At 41.5% G+C, this 24,685-nt stretch overlaps 1 protein-coding gene and 1 long non-coding RNA gene across 2 annotated transcripts in view; one reads left to right on the top strand and one right to left on the bottom strand.

Moving 5' to 3' along the window:
- Positions 1-24,685, bottom strand: part of COL24A1 (collagen type XXIV alpha 1 chain) — a 713,151-nt gene that overhangs the window by 162,906 nt on the left and 525,560 nt on the right. The window contains exons 29-31 of the mRNA XM_069232264.1: positions 12,267-12,320; positions 9,119-9,163; positions 8,981-9,025 (exon numbers count right to left, since the gene is read on the bottom strand). Of these exons, the coding sequence (XP_069088365.1) occupies positions 8,981-9,025; positions 9,119-9,163; positions 12,267-12,320 (144 nt within the window). The remainder of the gene's footprint in view (positions 1-8,980; positions 9,026-9,118; positions 9,164-12,266; positions 12,321-24,685) is intronic.
- LOC138293185 (uncharacterized) overlaps positions 1-24,685 on the top strand; it is a 270,652-nt gene that overhangs the window by 50,338 nt on the left and 195,629 nt on the right. The gene's annotated exons all lie outside the window — the stretch shown is intronic.

Raw genomic sequence — 24,685 nt, 5'->3', positions numbered from 1 at the left:
TACAGATTCTTGAATTTTGCACTTCTGAGCCTCAGTCTAGACAATTTTAGTTACTGGTATCCTGAGAAATCTCGAAACCTTCTAGGGTTTTGTGCAAGATGCAAAAGTTTCTTAAGAAACTATGTTTAATACTCAGGGCAGCTAATTTTTAAATGAACCAATGATTCTACAAGGAGGAAGTAAAGACTCAGTATGACAGTCACACCTACTCCGCTCTTCACTACTAAAGTTGAAGCTTGCGGTAAAACAAAATCTGGAGTACAGTCTGGAAATGGGTCTGGAGTATAAATATGGAACTTTTTACACAGCTGGGATTAATAACATCTACTTAAAGTTTCCAGTACTGCGCTGAAACACTCCAAATATGAACCCAAATATAAACAAAAATATTTGCCAAATTTACTCCCCAGCTGCTCTATTAAATATTTAAAATTGTGGGTGATGGATTGCACCACACAGTGAAAAGAGTTAGGATCTATGGTTAACCCAGCCAGAAAAAAATAAAATATTCCAGAACACACAAGTAGGAGTTGATCGATGAAGTCTGCCCCACTCAACGTTTGTAAAGCATTGTGCAGTGGAAGCATCCGTACTCCAGTCTGGTGCACACTCTGATTGCAGACACAAGGTAGGTCCTGTGGGCTGCATGCCGGAATATCGTCAAGAAACATTTTTCTATAGACATATTGTAGCCAGAATATAGACTGCCACAATAGGTTGATGGTATATATGTTTAGGGCAGTATAGATTAACTCCACATCAAAGGTATCTTAAAAATATACTGCCAATGTAAGTAGATGTAGAGTTAAGATTAGTAAATCTAGATTTAACTATGTACAGTTATCTTTGCAATATTATTGTAATCAATGTTGTTGAAATTACATTTTTATAACATAAAACTGAGTTCAGTCACACACTCAAATATCTGACTCAAAAACGTATTATTGAATCAAATGTTTATTAAGTTTACCATGCTCTTCAATAACAATTGCAACATTGCGTTCTAATTGGTGCTGTTTTTACTTGCATTTTAACACGTGAGTGCATGGTTGGGTAAATGTATCACAAATGGAGTGAAAGAACAAGTTACTTACTTTCACTAATGTGCTTTCTGGCAGAGACTCTACCTTGCATCAGATTCCTCACTTTTTGATTATTCTCCAAGCATCAGACTGGATCGGGCAACTTTTCAGCAGTACTTCAGCATGCTGGAAATTACATGCGGAGCATAGATAGGCGCCACCCCTGTGCACTGACATCAGTTTCTTTTGAGGCTGTCCATGCCACCAGACTCAAGAGCAAATTGATTTTAACTTGGGATTTTATTAAGGGGTGGAGTCCAATCCCAAAACAGGGAGAACAGTAGGGTCAGTGAGGAATCTGTAGCTAGACAGAGTCTCTACTAGAGAGAGCATTACTGAATGTTAGTAACTTTTTATTCCAACAGAGACTTCTAGCAACAGATTCCTCACATTTTGTATAAATACCAAAGCAATACCAATTTGGAGGTGAGTCTATGAATAGACTCAAGCAGAAGAGTGGGCAAAATGCACTTCTCATTGAACCTGACTGTCCACACAGTACTGTTTCATGAACATATGGACGTATCCTCATGTTGCTGCCCGGCATACGTCTAGGACAGGAATTGCTTATGCTAATACAGTGGAATATCAGATCTTGATGGCGAGCACCATCTACAAGAGTACAGAGAACCCCACAAAGAGTTAATTGTCCAGCCAGTGTTCTTTGGTATTGAGCATTTCTGAGCATTCTTTTGGGGTCCAAGCGATAAAGCTTCTCCCCCTCCTTAAAGGGGTGAGATGGAGCATAGAAAGCTGGCAAGGTAATAATGTGACCAATGTGGAACAGTACTTAAACTTTCCATAGAAATTGTGCTTGTATCCACAGAAGTAGTTTGTCTGGGAAGAAGGTAGTGTAAGGTGGATTGACATTAAGAGCTTGGAGCTCATTCACTTGCCATGCCAAGGTGATGGTGACAAGGAACACAGTCTTAATGGTCAGAAGCCATAAGAGAGAGCTATGAAGCGGCTAGAACAGCCTGCACATTAAGCTCCCATTGGGGTATTACAAATGGTGAGGGGGAAACATATGTCGTAGCCCATTCAAAAATTGCATCACAACTGGTGACTTAAGCAATGAGGGCTGATCTGGCAAATGTAATAATGCCAAAAGGGCTGAAAGATAACCCTTAACTAGGCCCAAAGCAAAGCCTAGCTGTTCAGGAGACAGAACAAATAACACAATGTTGGATATCTTGGCCTGGAGGGTGTCAATATGGCATGTGCTGCACCAAGCCACAAATTTGCACGACAACATGCATATATAGTTTTCATCGAGGGATGCCTTGCTCCTAAGATTACCTCAACCACTTCCGAAGGAACTTTGAAGGAGCTAAGCAGTCACCACTCAATCTCCCCCTGTTTCTGTGACAGCAGGTCATCCGTGTGGTGCAGCCTGATTGGTTGACATATAATCAAGCCCAAGAGTTCTGGATACCATACTCTCTGTGCCCCATCTAGAGCCACTAAAATGATGATGAGGGTCGTGGTCAGTCCTGATCATCTTGAGAACTGGGGGCAGGAGTGGTATCTGCAGTAAGGCATACAGGAGTCTTGGGTTCCACTTGAGGTGGAATGCGTCATCAAACGAGAGATGCCTTGGAAACTTCAATCCACAGAAGTGCAGACGTTGTGTGTCCTCAAGGTTAGTGAATGGATGGAGCCAAGCTTCTCCTTATGTGTAGAAAAGGACTTGCGCCACCTCAGGGTGTCAAAGTCACGCATGATCCACTTAGCGCATACAGCTGAATTCACCTACCCTGACATTCAAGAGTGCAACAGGTGGTTCCCAACCAGGAAAATTCCTTGGCGGTCCAACCGTTTCCAGACGAGCAGCGCCTCCTGGCTAAGGGTCCAGGACCCCAACCTTTCCTGTTTGTTGCAGCACCACATGGCAATGGTGTTGTCCATGAGCACCCGAACCAGCCTCCCTTTGTTGGACAGTAGAAAGGCTTTCAGGGCCAACCAGAAGGTCCTCAGCCCCAGAGGTTGATTTTGTGCCAGGAGTCTGCTGGAGACCACAGGTCTCTGATCCCCACCTTTACAAGACAGCCACCATGACCCAGAAGTGATGCATCAGTCACCACTGTCAGTTTGTGATGGGGGTAGAAAGAGGGGTCTGCCAGTGACCAAATCGCAGTCTAGCAACCGTCACTGCATATCTTTTGTAGACTCCTCTGAAATCTGAACAGGGTTGAAGAGGCCCCCTTGATGTTAAGCCCACTGCAGAGCCCACATATGACACCTGGCGTGCTTGACCAACAGGATGCAGGAGGCCATCAGTCCCAGCAGCCTCAGAATCGCCCTCACAGAAATCCAGGACTGAGGCTGAAAGTTCATGACCATATCCTGAATGTTCTGAATGTTCTTTCCCAGGAAAAGGCAAAAAACTGAACCATGTCCAGAATGCCTTGGATGAAAGGGAGCATCTGAGAAGGTGTCAGGTTGACTGCAGCACGTTGAGAGTGCACCGCAAAGATGACACAAGGTTCACAGTAGTCTACAGGTGGGTGATGACTGTTTGAGGTGCCCCATCATCTAAAGGCATTGTCAAGATAGAGGAAGACTAGGACCTCTATCGTCCGAAGATGTGTTGGCATTGCCGCCATCACTTTCATGAACATCGCAGGGCACTTGTGAGATCAAGGAGGAGCACAGCAAACGAAAAGATTTCTTGACCCTCCACGAACCGCGGGTACAGCCAATGGGCTAGCAGGGCAGGTAATTGGAAATAGGCTTCCTGTACTTTTAACACCACCATTCAGTCTCCAGGGTCAAGGGCAGACAAGACCTGGGCTAGGGTGAGCATTCTGAATTTCTCCTACCGGAGGTCTGCACTGAAAGAATGCAGGTCTAAATTTAGATGAAGGCCTCCGTCCTTCTTGGGCACCAGTAAGTAGCAGGAATGACATCAAAGTCCAACTTCTAGCACTGGCACCCTCTGAACAACCCCTTTGGCAAAAAGGGATAGCACTTCTTGGTGTAAAATAGAGAGATGGTCTTCCAACAGTTACTGGGGGATGGTGAAAGGTATGGCAGAGAGGAAGGGGAAAGTATATCTTTTGTGAACAATCTGCAGAACTAACCTGCCCGACATCAGTGCCTGCCAACTAGAGAAGAGCTGGTGGATTCTGCCACTCACTGGGTGGCTGTGTTCGGTAGGTGGGACTGTGACGAAGATGGGTAGACTGAGCAGCTTGATTACCTTGACCACAGGAGTGGTGGGCACTCTGGCCTCGACTGCAAAACTGCTGGGTTCCCTGTGAAAGGTGGACAGGCTAGTGGTAAGGGCACCACCACTAAAGTCACAAAAGTAAAGGGTAAACTGGTGCTGTTGGTGGGGGAAAGCAGACCAGGCTAGAGAGTGAGCCATGCTCTCCTTAAAAACCCACGAGCAGAATCAGCCTTGTCCCTAAACAAGCGAGATCAAAGGGCCTGTCCATCAAGGAGGACTGGATGTTGCTGAAGAACCAAGGCGATCACAGCCACGAATGGTGGCGAATGGCAACACTGGTGCCAATGGCTCAACTAAGAGAATCAGTAATGCACAAGCCTCAACAAATCGTGAACTTGGAAATGTCATGACAGTTTTTGGTCACCTGAGCAACCACAGGGAGGTTGTTCCATGGGCACACCAGGGAAGACTTGTGCCACTGAGTCCAAAGGACATGGGAATATTGTCCTAATAGGCAGCTGGCGTTTACCAAGCAAAGGGCCAGGCTGGTGGTGGAAAACATCTATTTCTCAAACTTCTCCAAATGCTTAGATTCTCTGTCAGGGGAAGTGGTAGGGAAAGTGCTGACCCAGCAAGTCAACGTTGTCACATCCTCCTGCTTCAACACCCTCCACATGCTTCGGATGATCTACAAATGGATCCCCACCAGAACCATAAGGACAGTCACCCAAGCCCTTGTAAGCACCAGACTAGATTACAACAACGCACTCTACGCGGGAATCACGGCCAAGCTCCAGAAAAGAATGCAACGCATACAGAACACCTCCGCACGCTTCATCCTGGACATCCCCCGCTACAGCCACATCACAGTCCACCTGAGAGACCTGCACTGGCTCCCCATCAACAAGAGAATCACATTCAAATTCCTCACCCACGCCCAAAAAGCACTGCACAATGTCGACCAGAATCTCTCAACAGACGACTCACCTTCTACACCCGACCCGCCATCCTAGCTCCGCTGACCTTGCCCTCGCTACCGTTCCACGCATCCATAGAACGACCGCCGGTGGCAGATCGTTCTCCCACCTTGCCGCCAAGATGTGGAACACCCTTCCTATCCCTCTGTGATGGACACAGGACCTACTAACCTTCAGGAGACACCTCAAGACCTGGCTGTTCGAGCAGTAGCAGCATCTCTCCCCCAGCACTTTGAGACTCTCATGCGTGAGTAGTGTGCTTTACAAATTCTATGATTCATTGATTGATTGAAAGGGATTAGATCGATTTGTGGAGGCTTGCCCCACTAAACTCTCAGGTGAAGAGTGCTGTATGAGAAAAGCAGGGTTGCCTGGAGAAGGGCGAGGGCGTCTGGAAATTTCTCAATTAACTGGAGGACCAGAAGAGGGTTTGTCCCACGCCCCCAATAAGGGATCTGAAAAAGACTCAGTAAATGGAAGGAGGGGCCCTGTTAGAAGTACTTCTGCCAAAACATCAGTCTTAACCTCCATGGTGGAGAGCTAGAGTTCAAGGCCTTCAGCTGCCCTAAACATAACCAAGGTGCAGGAAGCAGAGTTCTGTATGGGGAGTCCAGGAGTGAGATTAGGCCAGTTTCTGGGGAGGTATCAAGACCACTAGCCTCCTGTACATCATCGTACCAATTATCATCCTGGTAGTGTTGATCAAACTCATACTCATATTAAACTGTACCTAAAAGGGAATATAATGTATATTGTCTCCTTAGTGGACATTGCAAGTCAGGTTGTGGTAGTGGCGCCTAAGGTGGTAATGGGAGCTACTTCTATTGAGGTCAGACAGGCATTGTCTTGGCTTTGAAAAGACTATCAGGCCTCATCCTCTGGCACAGATACAGTCAGCTTGAATGTTGAAGTCCCTGAGGCCAGCAAAGGTCGTGTGCCGGAAGCGGGGTCAGAAGTTGAGATGGAGGCTAGAAGGGTCCAACTGGCACCAGGGTGAACCCACTGGTAGTACTCCACATGGAGTGCTTCTCAGCTCTTTGAGGTTGGTAGAGATCTAAAGAGCCAGAACATGGCTGCACAGAACTCTTTGATCTAAAGTAGCAATGCTGTTGTCCCTGGAAGCTCCGGTTGTGCCAGAACAGCTGTGGGATCAACTCCAAAGTCAGATGACCTTGGAAGTGAGATTGAGAGTACTAGCGCCACCCCATGCCTGTTCAGCCAAATGCAAGTAGTGTGAGAAGGTGGAATCCCTGTCGATTTTTTTATGCTTGTTTTTGACTTAACCAATTATTACAATCAGGATGAAGACCAGCCTCTCAAATCACAACACTGACTTCATGAATGGCAGGAGCAGGACCAGAAATGAACTTTGACACAGACTGTGACTTGGAGCTGTCCCAGTAAGAAGTCTTCTTATCCTTGGCGATGTAAAGCTTTGCCTCACAATCCTGCACACTTAAAGAATGTTTTGAGGTAAATGTCTAAGGAAGTCGTGATGGGAGATCTGGATCTGCATCTGGTGGCTTGAAAAGAAAGGAACTGGCATCAGTGCACAGGGTTGGTGTCCATATAGGTTCTGCATGCCATTTCCAAAGCAGAACAGTGTCAGTGCCGAGCCGCAGAGCACCACTTGATAGCTCACACAGGTACTGCTGAAAAGTTTCCGTATCCAGTCAGAAGCCTGAGGAATATTCAAAAGGTGAGGAATCTGTGGCTAAAAGTCTCTATCAGAATTCACAGAATTCGAAAGAGATGTGATGTCTGCCCTACACATTTTTGCACTTCCTAGCTTACTCAACTGAATAATCCAGGCACAAGTGGTGCTAGAAGTTAGGAAACATGAATAGGACCCACCCATTCCTCAGTTTTGCCAGCCTGCATTTTGGATAAGAAAGGTCCACACAGAAAAATGTGTTTAATGTGAAAAAAGAAAATAATACATCTGAAACTTTACAATGCCATGCATATGGTTTTTCTGCCAATGCGAAGGGATCAGTCCGCATCGAGTTATGGAATTCAAACATGCATGAGGAAAATTTAAAAAATACTATGTTTCATTGCGTAAACCTTATAATTTTATGGATTGGGTACAACGTCTTAAATCTTAGTAATGCAGAAAGAAATAGGAGCTTTTTAAGAATCAGAGTGATTCCTAAAAAAAGTGAGAATGAAGTTTATCTCATAGGAGTAGCCTCTAAATGTCAGCAACCTTTCTTCCTGATATCATGAAGTTGAAAAGCCATTTTTGGCAGTGAAATAGTTGCTTTCCGTTTAACTTCTTTACCTGCTTTTCTGTAATGCTGGTGATTTTAAAACATAAACCATGTATTGTAGTGACCATGATTCATAATGGAAACTCAATCAACTGTGCACACTTTTTGTAGTTTAGAATGGGACAGCTGTTTGTTTGTGAATGGTACACTATGACCAGGGCCGGCTTTAATGCTGGTGGCACCCAGTGAAGCAATCTTTTTGGTGCCCCCCAATGACCTCCTTTTCCACAAAGTTCCTCACTACCACACTCCACCAATGCCCCTCATCCCTCCGAAGCCCCTTTCTCACATGCACTTTGTTTCATGGCACTACACAACCAGTGTAGGGTGTCAGAGCATTTTACATCACACACACGAATAATACAGAGACAATGAATTATACATGTGTTAATCAGCCTATAGGAAATGTTGTATAAGACAATGAGTATTACAAGGTTTATAAATTGTATTACATTCATACAAGTAGACTGTATATTTTAAGAGCGTTTTGTCTGGAGAAGCTCAAACTTAGGATTTTAAAAACACTACAGTGGTTGTGGTTGGCTTTACCAAAAATAATGTATTTCTACCCAAAAGAACACTTTTTAGTAACATTACGATAATGAAATACTGGTGGAAAAATATAACATTCCAACCTATACCATACAGTTGGCATACAGCTCTTTGATGACAGTTCATAGCTAACTGTGCTATTTAGAGTTGTAACTTCTGAACTGTAACTAACAAAAGGATCTCTGAGTCAGAAGCAGTAACCCACTGAGCTATCCACATAAAATACTGTGCTGTGATTCGCATGGTACACATTATTTGCAGCTGGCATATTAACCCTCTGCACTACCTTTTGATGAGCCAATCTCTCTCCAGCAGGAACATTAATAACTAAAGTTATCTTGAAGTTTTTATTGTTGCCAGGAAACTGATGGACACAGAAAGAAATATGCAGCAAATGATCTTTAAACCCATAATTAATTTCTAAACAGAGCACTCCCGAGGTCAATGTAAGGTGTGACTTCACTGGTCGGATCGCCCAAGAGCAAGCGCTGAGTACTACCTTTCTTCTTGGTATTATACTGTGCATGTGTCAATACTATCTTCAAGTCAATGTATCTTTTACTTTTTGTTTTGCTGCCTTGCAATATTTTAAACACATCTGGTTATACAGATATTCCTGCTCAATGTAAAGTTGCTTTAATGAGGATTTAACCGTGCACAGCCTTTGCCTTATTTCTGTGCAGAACATTAGAGAATTTCTCTTTTTTTGTATAGTGAGGATATATCCTGCTAAGTTATATATTATTTTTCCAGATGTTTCATATAGCACTACTTGTCATTTAGGCCTTGTCAGATTACTGGAACATCAAGAAAAAGTAAAGACATTGAAAAGGATCACAAGATTTGAGCCAGATGTGTGTCATGAACCTGGAACCTTATGTCCAATAGAATTCATGCTACTATTACTAAATACCAGATACTTACTGGTATTCCTTGATCACCTCTGTCTCCAGGATGGCCCGCTTTGCCCTACGAAAATAAACATTTTTGTATTTCAGACACATTTTTCTAGAAGACAAGGGGAATTATAATACACAGATGTGGCGAGACATTCCTACTTACAATATTTCCATTTATGCCTTTTTTCCCAGGCTCTCCGCCTTCACCCTGACAAAAATACCAATTCAAATATATGTTAGCATCTATGCGCCAATTAGCACATAATAATAAAATAAAACATTTTGTACTTAACATACGTTCTAATGTATCTGTTCATTGCTGGCACCGTCTCTACAGAGAAACTCACACATTTAAGCAGGTTTGAAGTGGATGAGGAAAGGCATTGCATGACCTGAACACAACATCTAAAATAGTGTAATATAAATACTACAAATGCTTAGTGAGCTTAGAAAATGTGAGGAGACATGGACAATAAGAATATCGAAAGTGGAAGATACAGTAGCAGAAAACTGGAAATGACTAGTGAAAGTTTTTAAACACTTGCCATTAATTTTACCCGATAAATAAGACAGTATAAGTGTATGGGCTTATCAACAGATATACATCCTCACCTCTTTCATTACTGAAAAGCACATGTGAACAAAAGATATACTTTGATGCAATGTAAACTTATCAATACAAAATAAAAGCGTTACGTGGCATGTTTTGGTTTACAAAAATGGTATTTGTGTCACCAACCCAAGCTCTAATGTTAAACTCCTCAATGGAGTTGCTTTTTTTTAACCAAAATAATACCATAAAAGCCAAAGAGTAACACCAAGCCCTCTAAAACAACCACTGGCAAAGCTCATCTTCTGCTTTTTGTATGCCTTTGCATAATATAGCCAAATCTATTGGCTTTGCCTACACTGGTTGTCCCGAGAGTGAACAGCACAAGCCTGCAGGACCACACGCTGTTACTGGGTGTTGCTCGAATACAAAAAGAGTGGCTGTAATTTATATATTTCAAAGGTACTGCAGTCTGCAAGAACATGTAGTAACATGCAATAAACTGGGATGTATTAATAGCGAAGGACTGAATTGTTTATAAAAAAGTACTGTGCTCAAGAATTGGCCCATACAACAAGCAACATTGAATAAAGGGATACAGAAGAAAGGTTGCAGTGGCATACACAGGCAGGTTACGAAGCAGGACCACAATGGCACATACTACCGGCAACATATTAGAAAGGACACATTGGTGCATACAATGTTGGTAAGGGCACACTGTCAATGGAAAGACAATTGCAGGATCCAACCTCGGACATGATGCAGGAGAAGTAAACCAGTGAAACAATTCAGCAGGAAAAGCATGCAAAAGCAGGATAATGTTTGACGGGTGTATTTGTAAAGACAATATTTTTATGTATTTTTTTTCAACAGACTATAACACATGACACAAGAAATAGTGCACTGCTTATGTTTTGATCATCCTTTGAGTTAGCATATCTTTCTACTGCAAAACATGCTGCTTTTACAGTCTGTTTTTCAGTGTAAATAGTCTCCATCACTTACTGAAAACAATGTACCTCATGCACTGCAATGGAAGCACCTGCTAGGATGTAGTATGATGCACCAAAAAGCCACTAACAAACGTGGGAGATGTTTACTCTTTTGAAGCCCACTGTGTATATTTTCTAGAAGAGCAGCGATGAACGATTTAGCAGGGAACATGCATGACTTTTGCAAGTATTTTTACCTCATACAATAGACATTAAAAAGTTTTTGGGCACGGATTGTTCAATTTTTTTGCATGCAGCATGGTGGAAGCACTAGCACTCTTTGTGTGAATAACTGCATTTCCATACACATGGGTACGCTCATTGTTAATCCATTTTTCATCCATTGTGTAAGTTTGTAAATGAGTGCCTATTAATGAAGCACTCTAGAGAAGAGATTGTTAGCTTACCTAGCAAGTGACCCTCAAATGACAACACATATAACTCAAGAAAATATAACCACAAAGGAATACAAGTGGAAATGCCCCATTTACCTCAACAAATAAAGAAACAGACACCAGTAGAGGATCTGTATTTATTGCGTATCCATTGCTGTTGTACCAATAATAAGACCCTCTATGTGGCAGAAGAGCATTCTCAGTTGTGAAAGTATCACTAAGTAATATTGGACCACTGGAATTGTGGGTGCTCCAGAAAAGACAAGGGAGTGTATAGGGCTACTAATAGCTGGTATAAGCCTCTGTGCCAGCATTCCAGTTTTTGTCTTTGTGTTCTCCCTATTTAATTTAGAACTTCAACCCTTAGTGGGTGGAATGTTCTGACCCTTCTGCCTCAGGCTATCCCCGTTGTTAAAGGTCCTCTCCCTCTTTGTAGGTCCGAGACACTCAGGTTCAAGGCATCTAACAACCCGTATAGCCTTGGGCAGTGGGCTTTAAGGCTGCACTATAACATTCTAGATAGCAGTAGAATCTCTAACTTTGGAGATACTACAGCCAATTATCACGCTTAGATTGTGTGCACTAATTGCTAATACGTGCTCATATTCCAAGCTCTTTACCTAGGTTTGTGACATCCCAATACCTTCCATGAAGTCACCATTCCATGTCCCATTCCCACTATAACAAATTGACTGCTGTACTAAGAGCCCCCCACAACTGGCAGCTGTTGCAGCTGTCATTCATTGATATTAGCTACCAAAGGAGATGGGGGAACACTATGAAGGCCATCTGTGTGTTTTGCAGCGCGCCCATCCTCTACCTGCAGATACTGTTTGAGAATGACAGTTTGAGCAGGACCTTAGTATGTGGTGCTTAAATCTTATGCTCAAATGGTCATTCTATGTCAGAGGTCTCTGTGGAAAGAACGGGGGATTAAGTGTAATATATGGGCATCTTGTGGTATCTCCCAAAACCCTTGTGAGAATGTTGTAATGTAATCATGTCACTAGTGGTCCTCATATTCTAGGACCTCACCATAACAATAGATGTTTTTTCTGTTTCAGATCCTAAAAATAAAGCCCAACCAACCTCCAAATAAAAGCCTGGGTCTTCCAGATTCAATGAATAAAGAAATTCCGCCAGCACCTTCAATTTATGCAACTGAAATCAGGCACTACACTGGCCTGTCAGGTAGCACCCCATTCCATCTGCCTGCTGGCACTACATCTTAGCCCTTTGCGTTTCTAGCCTAAGGTTTTACTTGGGTAATTTACTGAAGGAACATAAGCTCCCACATCCCAATATATGAATTAATCTACAAATGAACAAAACTAGAAATAAAAATCAAAACATCTAAGATTAATCATTTATTACCTTAACACCTTGGATCCCTTGCTCTCCTAAAGGGCCATCTGGACCTCTTGGACCCTGAAAGCATAAACCAAGTAATCCATTTGTCAGTGCAGAGAATCGATGCTCAGTAATAGTAACATTTGCAGAAAATGGCAAAATCTTCTAAAATCATGAACACTGGGCACAATACTATTTCAACATATCTAATATTTCTGTATTTTGTAAAGCACTAGCATGTCATATTTCAGCCACTTCAGAACACCTTGGTACACTTAAAAATGCTTATCTAATAAAACAATAGGACATTCCTGAAAATATAGTCACAATAAAAAAAGAGTGCGTAAAACGATCAAATATTCTAAAGATGTCTATAAAATACTCGACTCCTAAACATTTAAATAAAACCATGATGAAACACCATTCAAATTTGGAATAAATATTGCACTAAAATTGTCTAATTACCATGAATAAAAACAAGTATTTGTCCTGAACCTAGTTACATGATAGGTCATAAAATACTTCTTTCGGAAAACAAAACTATTGAGCTATACTTTGCTTGTTACAAGGGATTTCTTCACATTTCTGTAAAAAACTACATGTAAATAGTTGGGGGAAGAGACCTCAGTTCTAAGGTGAGCTGTGGCTGAGTTGCTAGACAGTCAAAATAGTCTGGGGCATATGAGTAAACAATGATTTCAGTGAAGAATACCAAATGTACCCTGGACAGTTCGGTACAGGCCACAAAGCCTGTGATAAGTGAAGTGCATGGGGTGTGTGAACCGCAGTAGCAAGAGCAACGCTATGGTAAATAGACAGACAAAATAAAATTCCAAACTAATTTAATTAAAAGAAAACAATTTAGTGACTAAAATGATTGAAGGTAAAACAAATCTTATGTAGGAATTTGGAATTATGCAACATCAATTGTGATCTTTTGTTGTATTTAAAGCAGTATCACCAATGCTTAGGTTGCATTTTTCTGACTCTGTCATTGGGAGGTAGCAGCGCATTCAGTTTCAGGGACTGAAACAAACAATGAACAAACAAGTAATATCTCTAAACCACAACAATTGTATGGAAATGCTTTCCTTCAAAAACACAGCTTTATTTGCTTTTACAAGTTCTTGATGAAAACCCATGTTTAGGTCTACTAACGTTACCCTGATTGTTACCATTGAATTGAGAGCTTTTTCTTGGAACGAAACTATAGAATTAGGTCGGAAAAATCTTCCCCTGGCTCCTTCAAGACCACAGCCAAAAGCCCAGGTCCAAGTGGACTTTCAATTTTCTACCAAATTTTTGCCGCTTACTCTGTCTTTCAGGACTCTGCCTTCTTCCCATGCATGGAGAATAGTAAACAACAGGCTCCCATAGGTAAGTTTTGAACCATGAGTCTCCCTGTTAATTGAAAATGACACAAGCTTCCCAATTCTGAAAATAGCCTTGGAAGTAAGAGACGCACAGAGAATCGAAATGTGGTGATCTACCACGTCCTGTGTCCTATGAATACGGTAATACACGTTCCATTCTTCTGGTCTTCCCAGATTCCATCTCCACTCTAGCTTCACGATGGTATGATTGGTCTGTTGTATCACATACCCAATAGGGGTTGTTGAATTCTCTAAACGTATTGAAGAGCAATTGCCCTGTGCATCTCACCCATCATTTTCAGTACGTTCTGACCTTTATGGTAAACCAATCCCAAGAAGGATCATGTCCTTATTTTCCAAAATGACTCAAGAGAGGCAAAACTGAACAGTTCTTTCCAGTCGGATGTGCGCAGTTCAGCCTACTCCTAATCAAATATAAACGAATGACTCCTGTTCATCTATCTGCCATTTCTCCAGTGAATAACATGTTAGGGTGTCCCTGAGAGTTCTTTCTTTCAGAGAGATTCTCTGTTCACTTTTCTCATTTGGCTAACAAACAAAAAAAGGTGCTTCATTGCTGGGTTGACTTGAAATAACTATTGCTTCCTTTACACGTGTTTGCTAACCACATGACAGACTGATATGCCAGTCGCCAGCTCTTTAATCAATGGCTTTGTTTCTTATCTTATACCAGGTACACTGATGGAAGCCTGTGTTGGGAGCTTATTGCTCCTGGCAGAACTTTCATTGTATAAGCCACAGTGGCGGCTGGTAATTTTAGGGGGGGTGCGGGAAGCACAATCACACTCATTCATTCACACAAGCACGCACAATCATTCACAACACTCATCAACATTCAAACATGTACGCACCAAACATTCATTTAAAACACACACACACTTACCTTCAGCTCGGAGGTCCCAGGATAGCTGTTATATGACATGGCTGAAGGTAACAAGTATTTGAGGTATACAATTTTTCTAGAGTGATATGAGAATAATTAAACAGGTGTAAGTAGTCGAGAATTACTAGATTGCGTGAAAGGCGTGGGCTGATCTGCTGGGTACTTGCCATGAAAAACACGTGGCTGCCTTGGAGTTCCGCTTTGATTAAATCATCAGATTATCCTGCACTGAAAAACAACTGATGACTTTTCCCAGTAATGCATTTCCTTGAAGATAGCACACCACCATTGTTTGGGTGTTTTTTCCTCCCTGGGTAAACCAGGGAACCGGTCTCTAGCTACATATCACTGAGAGTTAGTGACATTTGATAATCAAGCCTAAGCAAGGTTTTAAGACTTAAAAGTGCACATGCACCATACCTCATTGCAGTAACCCCAACATCTTGGTTAGTTCATTTCATTTTGGTGGCATTAGTAACGTGTATGTAAGGACCAATATCTTTGATATATTGCTGGATGGTTATAGGACTGAGAGATGGGGTAGGGTTTTAGTTTTTTTTAGGTAAATTCTAGTACTTGCAGTATCCGTGATATGGACCCATCCGCATTGAGAGAGGGCTCTGCCAGTTTTGCATCATCAACTTCCATTGTTAGAGACTTTTTCTTGGCTGAATATGGGATGGAAACTATCTGTACAGCATTAAAGTGGTCAGTATGAGAGCACCATGAAACATTCTTATATATTTTCTAGATTTTGCAACGAAAGTGTAGGCAAAATCATGACTGCATTTTTCTTAAGATGGGCCTAAAAGTGTTATGGCCCCTCCTTAGCTTGAAGGAAGTCAGAAGCAATAACCAGCTCCCTTTAGCCACCATTCCCCTTGAAATGGGGGAAAAGAGGGGCAATAAATAAAATAAAGTGATCACTGAGCTGTGTATTTCAGAGCTTTTGAACCTGGCAAGATCTGTTTCTACTCATTGAACTTTTACTCACAAAGCTCAACATAGGTATGGTTTTGAAGGGTTCATCACAAGACATGCCTGCTACAATACTTACAACTGCAAGGGTCTCTAGTTTAGGCCAAGAGTACCAAACGATCCGGATCGTGGAAAGTGAATCAAAAACTGCGCCGCCGGTTGCTAACGCTGTAGGGACTAAGAAGATTGTAAAGACAGCCAGTGACATTATGATGGACCTCTTTTGTGATTTAGTATTATGATGGACCACACATGGTTTGCTACCGGAGTATGAGACATCATGGGAAAAAGTAAGTACAAAACAATGCCAAAGTTCGACATACACTTTGTTTCCAAAATACACTAAATCATTATGAACATATCTAACCGACACAGGCAACAACCAAACAAATAATTCCTTTTTTATATAGTGCCTTCTGGGATGTATCTTAGAATGGTAGCAGTAAATAAAATAGCTTTATACTCCCTAATTCAATAGTACTCATGTTATGATACTCCTTACGTCGATGGCACTCAGGTTATCAACCTCAAAAAGGTGAAGTGAGGAGCTGACAGATCTATTCGAACAAAGGAAGCTTGACCCACATATCTGCAATGGGCACATTCTCACTGACCTATCTTGTAAGCTTTTTATCTACCAGGACAACAGCACCATGTACTGACAGAAACATAAAAATAAAGTGAGAACAGTAGAGGAAATGTTCAAAGAGTAAAGATTCTCCCCTGTGACCTTGAAATATGTTTAATATTGACCATGCCCTCATTACAAGTAGTGGAGAGTGGCATTACTTCAGTGTTTTCTAGTGTTAACAGCAAAATTAGAAGCGTTGCCAGGTGCTAGGATCGCACCTGGTAATATCACCACTTGCTTTTTCAGTGACAAATTCCACCTGCTAAATGCGAGTGGAGTGTGTGTGCAGAAAGGGGTCCACTATATGGAAGAAGGTGAGGTAAACACCTCGTACGACCAGGTCCTGCATGCTATTCGACATCATGGCCCCCTGCCTATGGTAGCTAATACATGGTGCAGTAAACCCACCTGGCAGGTTTAATTACAATGCCACTTCACCAGCTGAGTCGTAAAAATACCCTAAGTCTTGTTGCTGACACATCAAACGGTTTCTCAGAATCCGACTTGGTAAGTAATTAGTTTTGTTTTTGGTTTACCTGCTTCAAATCGAAACTTACTGCATGATGGTAAGATAGGACAAAGTACTAATAGAAGTACGGTTATCTTTCTTTCATTATCTGGCGTAGGAGCCTAAGGGAGAGAGCAGACTTAAATGGCTATCTTGGCGATGTTTCCTGAGACAACGAAAGTTTATAGTTAACTCAGACTGTCAACAATATAATAGGGATCAGAGAGAAGGCCGTACAGACACGCACTATACTTTCTAGACATGTGTGTCATTGCTGAAGTGAATGTATTTATGTTGCCATATTTTTTTGCGCTAGGCATATCTGTTTCTTTTGTGAATTATCAAATGGGAGAGAAAAAAGAAGAGGTTGAAATTGGGGTGGGGAAGGGGAATGTTTAAGAGTGTTTAATGAACAGGTTTAAGAGTTTTAAGAGTGAAACTGAATTACTATTTGTTCATATTTAAGAAATTGGGAACTTATTTTGATCACACATTACGTCTTGGATCGGAAGTATACATCAGTAAGAGGTGAAAAATCACCTTTTTACATTACACCCAGGGGTACCGAAATATGAAACAAATGGAGTAGATGAGTCCTTAATATGTACATATTAATAAAAACTGGCCTTTTCATGGGTATGAATGTAAAATGTCCTTTCCAACATCATAGAAGGATATTCTTACCTGTAACTTCCTCACAAACGACAATTATTATTCAATCGGATTAGGCCACAGCTCTTCTCCGTGGCAAAAGTGTTAGTCTTGCTCAGAGAAATTTATAAGAATAGCTGTGTGCTACACACTTTACCGATGATTATCTTATTAGTTCGACCAAGATTTGTCAACTCAACTCAATGTGTTGGGAGGGAAGCTAAGTATCTGGTAATGGACCCTGAAATGGTTGATCAGGATTTGTCTCAAATATGATCGTCAATGCCTCAATTCTTCTATGATCAGTATTCTGATATCAGGACTTATACTGAACTGGAAAGTAGCAGACCTGTGTTGACAGATCTAGACTTGGTTAGTTTACAGTAAGAATCCCTACAACAGCTTTCACAGAAGCTGAATATGTAGAGAGCGAAAGTGTGTGGGGTCTCGTTCTCATTTACTGAGGAGCCGTGCCATTGCCTCTTTGCTTCCTCTGCACATATTTTCATTAATTCTGTGAAGGTGATGACTACGAAAAGCATCCCCTGTCATTGATCTAAGACAAACTTCACACTGCAGAACCTCTATGTGGTCCATTGTTCCTGCCGTCCAGGCAGATACTGGGTCCTGTGGAGAGGGTACTGCGGGACTCCAGCTAACGCCTTCCTGTGTTATTTTGAAGTTGTCTGATAGGCATTAAGATTCTGCAGATTTTTCTCATCTTCTGAAGCCAGAGGTCTGGCTATGGAATTCTGTTCGGGAATAATGATAACCTCTCTCTACCCTTGTCCAGAGCCATACTGAAATCAAGAGTCTCTACCCCACTCCCTCAGCTTCACAACGCCTTGACAGGCGGCATTAACGCAAAGTAACCACTTGCATCTTCTTCTCAGCCAGTCAACTTGGCAATGCAGATTTTCCCAACACTCTATAATCTCCACTTAGGCAGCTGTCAGCAAATGCAACGATGATCTCTGATGCACGGTCACAAAACAAGTCTAGAGGATGGCAGGCTGCACATAAGCTACACGTAGGCAAACAGTGGCAATAGTACACAACAGCGAAGTGATTTACATACATGAGAACAATCCCTTGAAAAAGAGATTTGCCTCTACTCTCCACTTGTGCCCTTGACAGAATCTGTCATAGGCCTATTATTGTCACAGCCTCATGATGCAAAGCAACTGTCTGGTCTTAGAAATTATAATTAGCCTGTTTTTCAGACACTGGTCCAGTGTTAATAGCCGCAGAGTGTCCTTTATTTACACAGATGAAGTCCGAGACACCTTCTTACTTAAGCTGTGTACATTTAACAGACCTGTTAGGATAGACAGCATCTATAAAAAGCAGAGACAAAGAGATTAATTTCGAGTGTCTGAAAAATACTATGACCTCTGATGCATAATGTTGGCCTTGTTATTAATAAAATAAGTTACTTTCTTACATATTTTATTTATTTGTATGTATGGATTTCATTTGGGCATATAATCAATAAGATCCTTCATTTACATATTCCTCTTATTTTTGGTTCTGCTACTGTTCCTACTAGAACAAATGAAGGTAAGCGTATTGTTTTAAATCTTTGTATTGCTATTGCCTTTAAACCAACTATTTCTACTGGAGCAATTTTTCTAAATGTTCTTATAATTCTTAGTGAAATGGAAAATGTGGTGGCTATAGAGCCCACAATTGTTATTCTGTTAAAGTTAAATGTAAGGTAAAAAGATACCCTTTGGTAGCCATTTGCTACCTTTTAGGACATCTTAGTCCAAAAAGAAATAATGGCACTGAGAATGTAAATTATGGCTGATAACACATATTTATTTGCTATTCTTTTAAAATGTGCTACATTGGTTAGTCTATTTAATACTACTTTGTTAATAATAATGGCTTTTCATTTTAACTCATTTCTTCTTTTCGTCCTTCATTTCTTTATTTTTCTAGCTTTCATACTTTCTTTGCCACCTCTTATTATTATAACATTATATGGATTTTATAATTGCACTATTGTTTTTTCATATTCGTCTTAAACGGGATTCATTTAATTAATTATTACAATTAGATCTTATTCTTATTTCAATAATTTTAATTATTTTTCTTATTTATGACCTGTATGTATATTTCTTTTAATTAGACCACCTTTGTTTACTGCTTAAAAATTGTACAGGTGTGGTATTTAGTGATATTTAAAAACAAGCTAATATGTCTAAGCACTTTACATAACAGGTGCTATTATTACACAATGCAATGGTTATCAATGAACCAACTTCGGAAGAATGGAAGGCTGACTTGACTTTGGCAGGATTCGGGCAAGTCATCTGTTTATCAAAGATGTAAGCTATAACTTTGCTAGGACACCATGCACCCCCCACAACTCCCCCCACTCCCCACCTCCCTATGTCAAAAGACCGGTGCTATCTCTGTCACAAACACAGATGCAGAAAACAAACGCAATCTGCTAGCTCCTCGCCATTTGTGTCCATAAAATTCAAACTTGAGGCACTTTGGTACATCCTGACTGTGGCAACGTAAATACCATCTGGGACTGGCTCTCCTTTGGTACATTGAGCACAGTGCACTAAATGAGAGACCGAGAGGATCTGCGCAGTGCCTAGAGGGCGTAAATACGTGTCCAACAAGGCGCCATTTCTGAAACTGATCTTATTAAAACAGCATTTTTGAAGGCAGAAATAACCCCTGCAATACTGTAAGCTCAAGTGCACACTCGGTGACACATGAAAGATCAAATGAGTTGTTGGGGCAAACTCTGTGTCCAATTAGCATTTCTCTTTTACTTCTCCCAAAGGAATTCTTAAGGCAAACAAATCTGTATTTCGATTACTTGACGGCAAACAGGCCCCTTCAAGAATTGTTTGCTGAATACAAACAGTTTGCAGCTGGGCACTAACACCAGCGCTTCACGGTCAAACGTCACTTCTCACCGAACCTAGAAGGATAATGACAATATTAGCAGTGAAGGGGGAAATGGGAAGGAATTATCTGTGGAACTAATTGAGCATTCCAAGTTATGGCCCTGGAATGCAAGCTCTACAGGTGTGTAGTAATTGAACCTGCCTCGTAACAAGCCTTGATTCTAAAGTAAGTTCTCATTTCGTATTTAGTCGTAATTAATACCAACCCCGCATTAATTTGTGACTTAGTACAGCCTGGTTTCAGAGTACAGCGTGGACCACAGACATTCTAACCAATATCGTAATGCGGGCGGTGTGGAGAGTTGGCCAGACAGAAACTTTGCCACCTGTTCATTAGGCATGTTTTTTAAAATTATTCTTTATTAGCTTTTATTTATAAATTGCACAGAAATACAATCCATGCAGCCGTTTACTGTTATTTGGTGATGGCTGGTTAAGAAACACTGTGAACTCTGCCCCCTTGATACAACATGGAATGTGTACTCTCTCCACGGGGTAGCAGGCTATAAATTCATGCATTTCCTTCTAACCCCATACCTTGGTCGCAAAAAACAAGCTTCCGCAATGCCAGTAAGAACAGTAAACAAAACTGCTACCCTCGTGCCATGCGCAATCCCACCAACACATGCTGAGGCGTGTTATTGGTGTCAAGACCTCTCCGTGCCCATTGTGAATTCTGAAAAGCAGAACGAGTGGCAGAGACAGTGGGCCATCTGATTCCATCGGAGGTCAGGCACACGGGACCATGTCCTGTCTGATTCAGAAAAGCAACATCTCAGGCACTTCCCATAGCCCACCCACCCGCAGAATGCAGTTTCCATCTGCACGCCATCTGTGCCAGCGGCGCCGTAAGGCACTGTCTGACATTACCTTACGTACGGAGCAGCCCTACTCCGGCTTAACTCAAGAAACCACAAAGCCAACTGATGAAGCAGTAAGTAAGCCCCTTCCTCAATGCTGGTGATCAATCTGAGCTCTGTAGGCAGGAAAGGGCTTTGCAATCTCTTGACCGCCCCAATCCCCATCTTTACATTTTGTGTAAGGTAGGGAAGAGGCAATAGGTGGCATTGTTGGACACCTACTATTTCCACAACTCCATTTTGTGTGCAGACTAAGAAAAACCATCTTGCCTCTACACAGAAGTGCAGCAAGACTTAATTGTGGGAAGTAATGCATTTGTCTCATTAACCAGAGGGATACTTTGGATGATAAGTCAAAAGTATGTATGTGGAATTTGTATACACGGACAGATAAAAACCGCAGAGTCCGCTAGAGGGTCGAAGGCAAAGATAAATTGAGAGAGTGAATTTAGGCAGGTGCAAAGTTATGAGGGGAGGGGATTATTTCATGTGTTATGATGCGTTGTTCTTTGAAGAGGTTTCTCTTTAGCTGTGGTATGTCTTCAGTGATTTATTAAATAAAGATGGGTGAATGCACTCCTGATCATTCCAGATCGGTCCAGATGCAGAAGGTCAGTGGCCTAGTTTATTCTATCTTGCACATCTAACAGTGTCCTGGCTGTGGGTGTGCCAAGGGCCGCTGCAGATAGGGTGCTTGTCCTAATAGGTAAAGGTGCTGACCGCAATGGCTTTTTAGATGATGCATCTTGCCTAGAAAACCTGCATGTTGAGGTGCTTCTGTATTCCTCTGACTCTAAGCTTATCTCTGAACAAGAATGGACAACTTCTCATGAACGGGCCAATAATGTTGCTCAAATAGTATTCAGCACTTTCGAGTAGAATTAGTTCTGCTCCAAAAATCAGGGAAACAGGAGAATCTATCTTGTGTATTGGCGTCCACTTCCCGATCATTGCAGACAGATTAAATGCACATTAGTCACCATTTTAACAAGTTGAGTCCCTTTGTAATTATGAAGAAAAGGCTGCTTTCCAGTTAGTGTTCATACAACACTTTGCAAATAGTGTACTGGTATCGCCAATGGGTCAGACGTACTGATTGCTGCATTAAAACTGACTGTGTCTTATGATAACATCACGGCCTATTGCATTCTGATGGGTGAGCCCTCTTGGATTTCTTTGCAGTTATTTATCTATAGTGGTCTGATTGAGAAAGCTTCTGCTCTGTAAATCAGAGTTCCTAGGCGCTGTGTACCCTCTGACCCCCATCAACAGAATTCCATTCACCTGCCAATAACCTGGCAACTGTTTATTGTGTTTATTCAAGACCTGCCCTAATGAGGTGAATGGAGAGTTATTGACACTTAGATAGGTGTGAATGACTTTTCACTTGATTGAAGATGCAGGAGAAATAACTCAATTTCCTAATAGCCACTGAAGGCTATCCAAACATACCACCAAGAAGCTAGTAAAATAATGCAGAGTCCCTCTTGGATCTTGTTCATTTTGCATCTCCACAACGAGACTGGTAATTGGAGTGTCTGTCTGGGTAAATAAGTGGCTATAATGTTAAATCACCACCAACTAGAGATCAATTTCTGAATTCTCTCAATGAGCACCACTTTTACTTATTTGTTTTAAATAATTCCTATTCATAATTAGGACTTGCCAAATATCATTACCAAGATGACTAATTCTGACCAGGTCTCAGTTACATTGTAGCTATGTGTTATAATCTGCTATGCTTGTAATGTATTCTTCGCATATCTCCATTGTTCTTTGATCAGCCAGTGTGCGATGTCATGAAATGTTGGTGAGTGACTGGAGAAGTGTGACAGAGAGAGTGGGCTAAGCAGGGAGGATGCTGCTCCTGGTTGGGTCTTCTTATCAAGTAACTTGTAATTTATCCTGTAACCTTTCAAATTAAACCTACAACCTCTCTCCTATTTGAACTGGCTACCTGATTCCTACTTACGAAGAAGAAATCTTTGATTACAACACTGGTGACAACTAAAAAAACGAACCTATGTGTGAAAGAGACACTGAGGAAAACTAAGAAGAGAAGGTAGATGGAAGACAAAGTGAACCTACATGTAAGAGAAACTGATGAAACAAAAAGAAAAATGAGCAAAAGAAGTGTCTGTACCCCACTGGTGTCATTTCCAACAGACAGCCTATAGAAATACGTATTCAAAGATGGTAAGTTTAATGTAGCGAGTACTGAACTGATGAACAAAGATGATGGCTTGACTGGAAAGCAGATTTAAATAGATTTATTTTTGCAAACAATACTTGTGGCGAGTGACTATTGAGAGCGCGAGTGACTATTGAGAGTGACTTGTGGCCTTCAACTGTCACTCCGTCGCAGTGACAGTTGAAGGCAGTGTGTGTCTTTAAAGGTGCATGCTCAGCTGGTAAGCAAGATTTACCTCATGTGGTCGTACTGGAGGCGCGAGCACTTGCATAATAACTCTAATCCTTCTGTCATCTGTGGGATTTCAAACGCGAGATCCTAGTTGGAGGGAACAGAATCCTGAGTGCGCCCACATTGTGATCAATGTTGCCTGGGAACACGTCAGAGCAACGTGCAGTTTTGCAGCTAAAGACTAGACCACATTTCAACTGCAAGTCAATGCGATGCAGTAATCATTGGCATCAGCATCATAGTTTTTGGAACACATAAAAGTGGCAAGCAGTGTCATTATTTGAAGCCAAACTGCACTGCAGGATCAACGAAAGAGACATGCCGTTTTGCTGATCTTTGCTTGTTTTTACAGGGATAGGTGATGTACAGATTTGTGACATTCAACTGAGCACTTAGGGGACTGTAATGTGTCTTTAAGTATTGGATCTACGTCAAGGGTATTGTGTGTAGTTCGGGTGAGATGTTGTTTACCAGAGTGGAGAACTTTGTGTTACCTGCCATGGTTATTTGTTTTTATGCCATTCTGATTTTGCTGCCACATATACTGTCATGGATTCTGTGTGGCATATTCGGGTGGGATACCGCTCATCATTGTGGAGGACTTTGGGTGTGCAATTTGTTTTCTAAAACAAATGTCATGCTGATTTTGTTGCCATAGTATATGTTTTCATTTGTGACACTGTGAGCGAAGTTGTAAGGAGAATGTTTTAAATATGTGTTGCATGCAATGTAATGCTGGTTACATATTATGTCTAGTCCTATTGTAACAATTTTGTTCAATGATATATTGAAGTTTTACTGATGATGTCAGATGCCCAAACTTTTTTTTTAGTTTTGCATTTGTGTTCCTGTAAAAGTGTGCAGAGGTTTTGGTGAATGGAAGTGGCTATGGTTGAGTCTGTGGTCTGTGTCCCTGCTTCTGTGGATGGTTATGCAGTAGAGGGTGAGTGTAGGAAATGTGACCTTAGTCCTGCAACAGTGTGCAGTACAAAATGTCCTGTTGTTTTGGGATGAGTTTGGGTTGAAAGAGACCAGCTGATAAATTCAAAAGATGCCCTGTCGTTTTGGGATGAGTGTGGGTTGAAAGAGACCTGTTTTTACATTCACAAGATGTCCTGTTGTTTTGGGATGAGTGTGAGTTGAAAGAGACAATACAATCTAAATCTAATCTGTGTAAAACCGG

Source organism: Pleurodeles waltl, chromosome 4_2, assembly GCF_031143425.1.
Source record: "Pleurodeles waltl isolate 20211129_DDA chromosome 4_2, aPleWal1.hap1.20221129, whole genome shotgun sequence".
In the NCBI taxonomy this organism is placed as follows: domain Eukaryota; kingdom Metazoa; phylum Chordata; class Amphibia; order Caudata; family Salamandridae; genus Pleurodeles; species Pleurodeles waltl.
The sequence above is the reverse complement of the archived record's forward strand: the minus strand, read 5'-3'. Positions and strand labels throughout refer to the sequence as shown.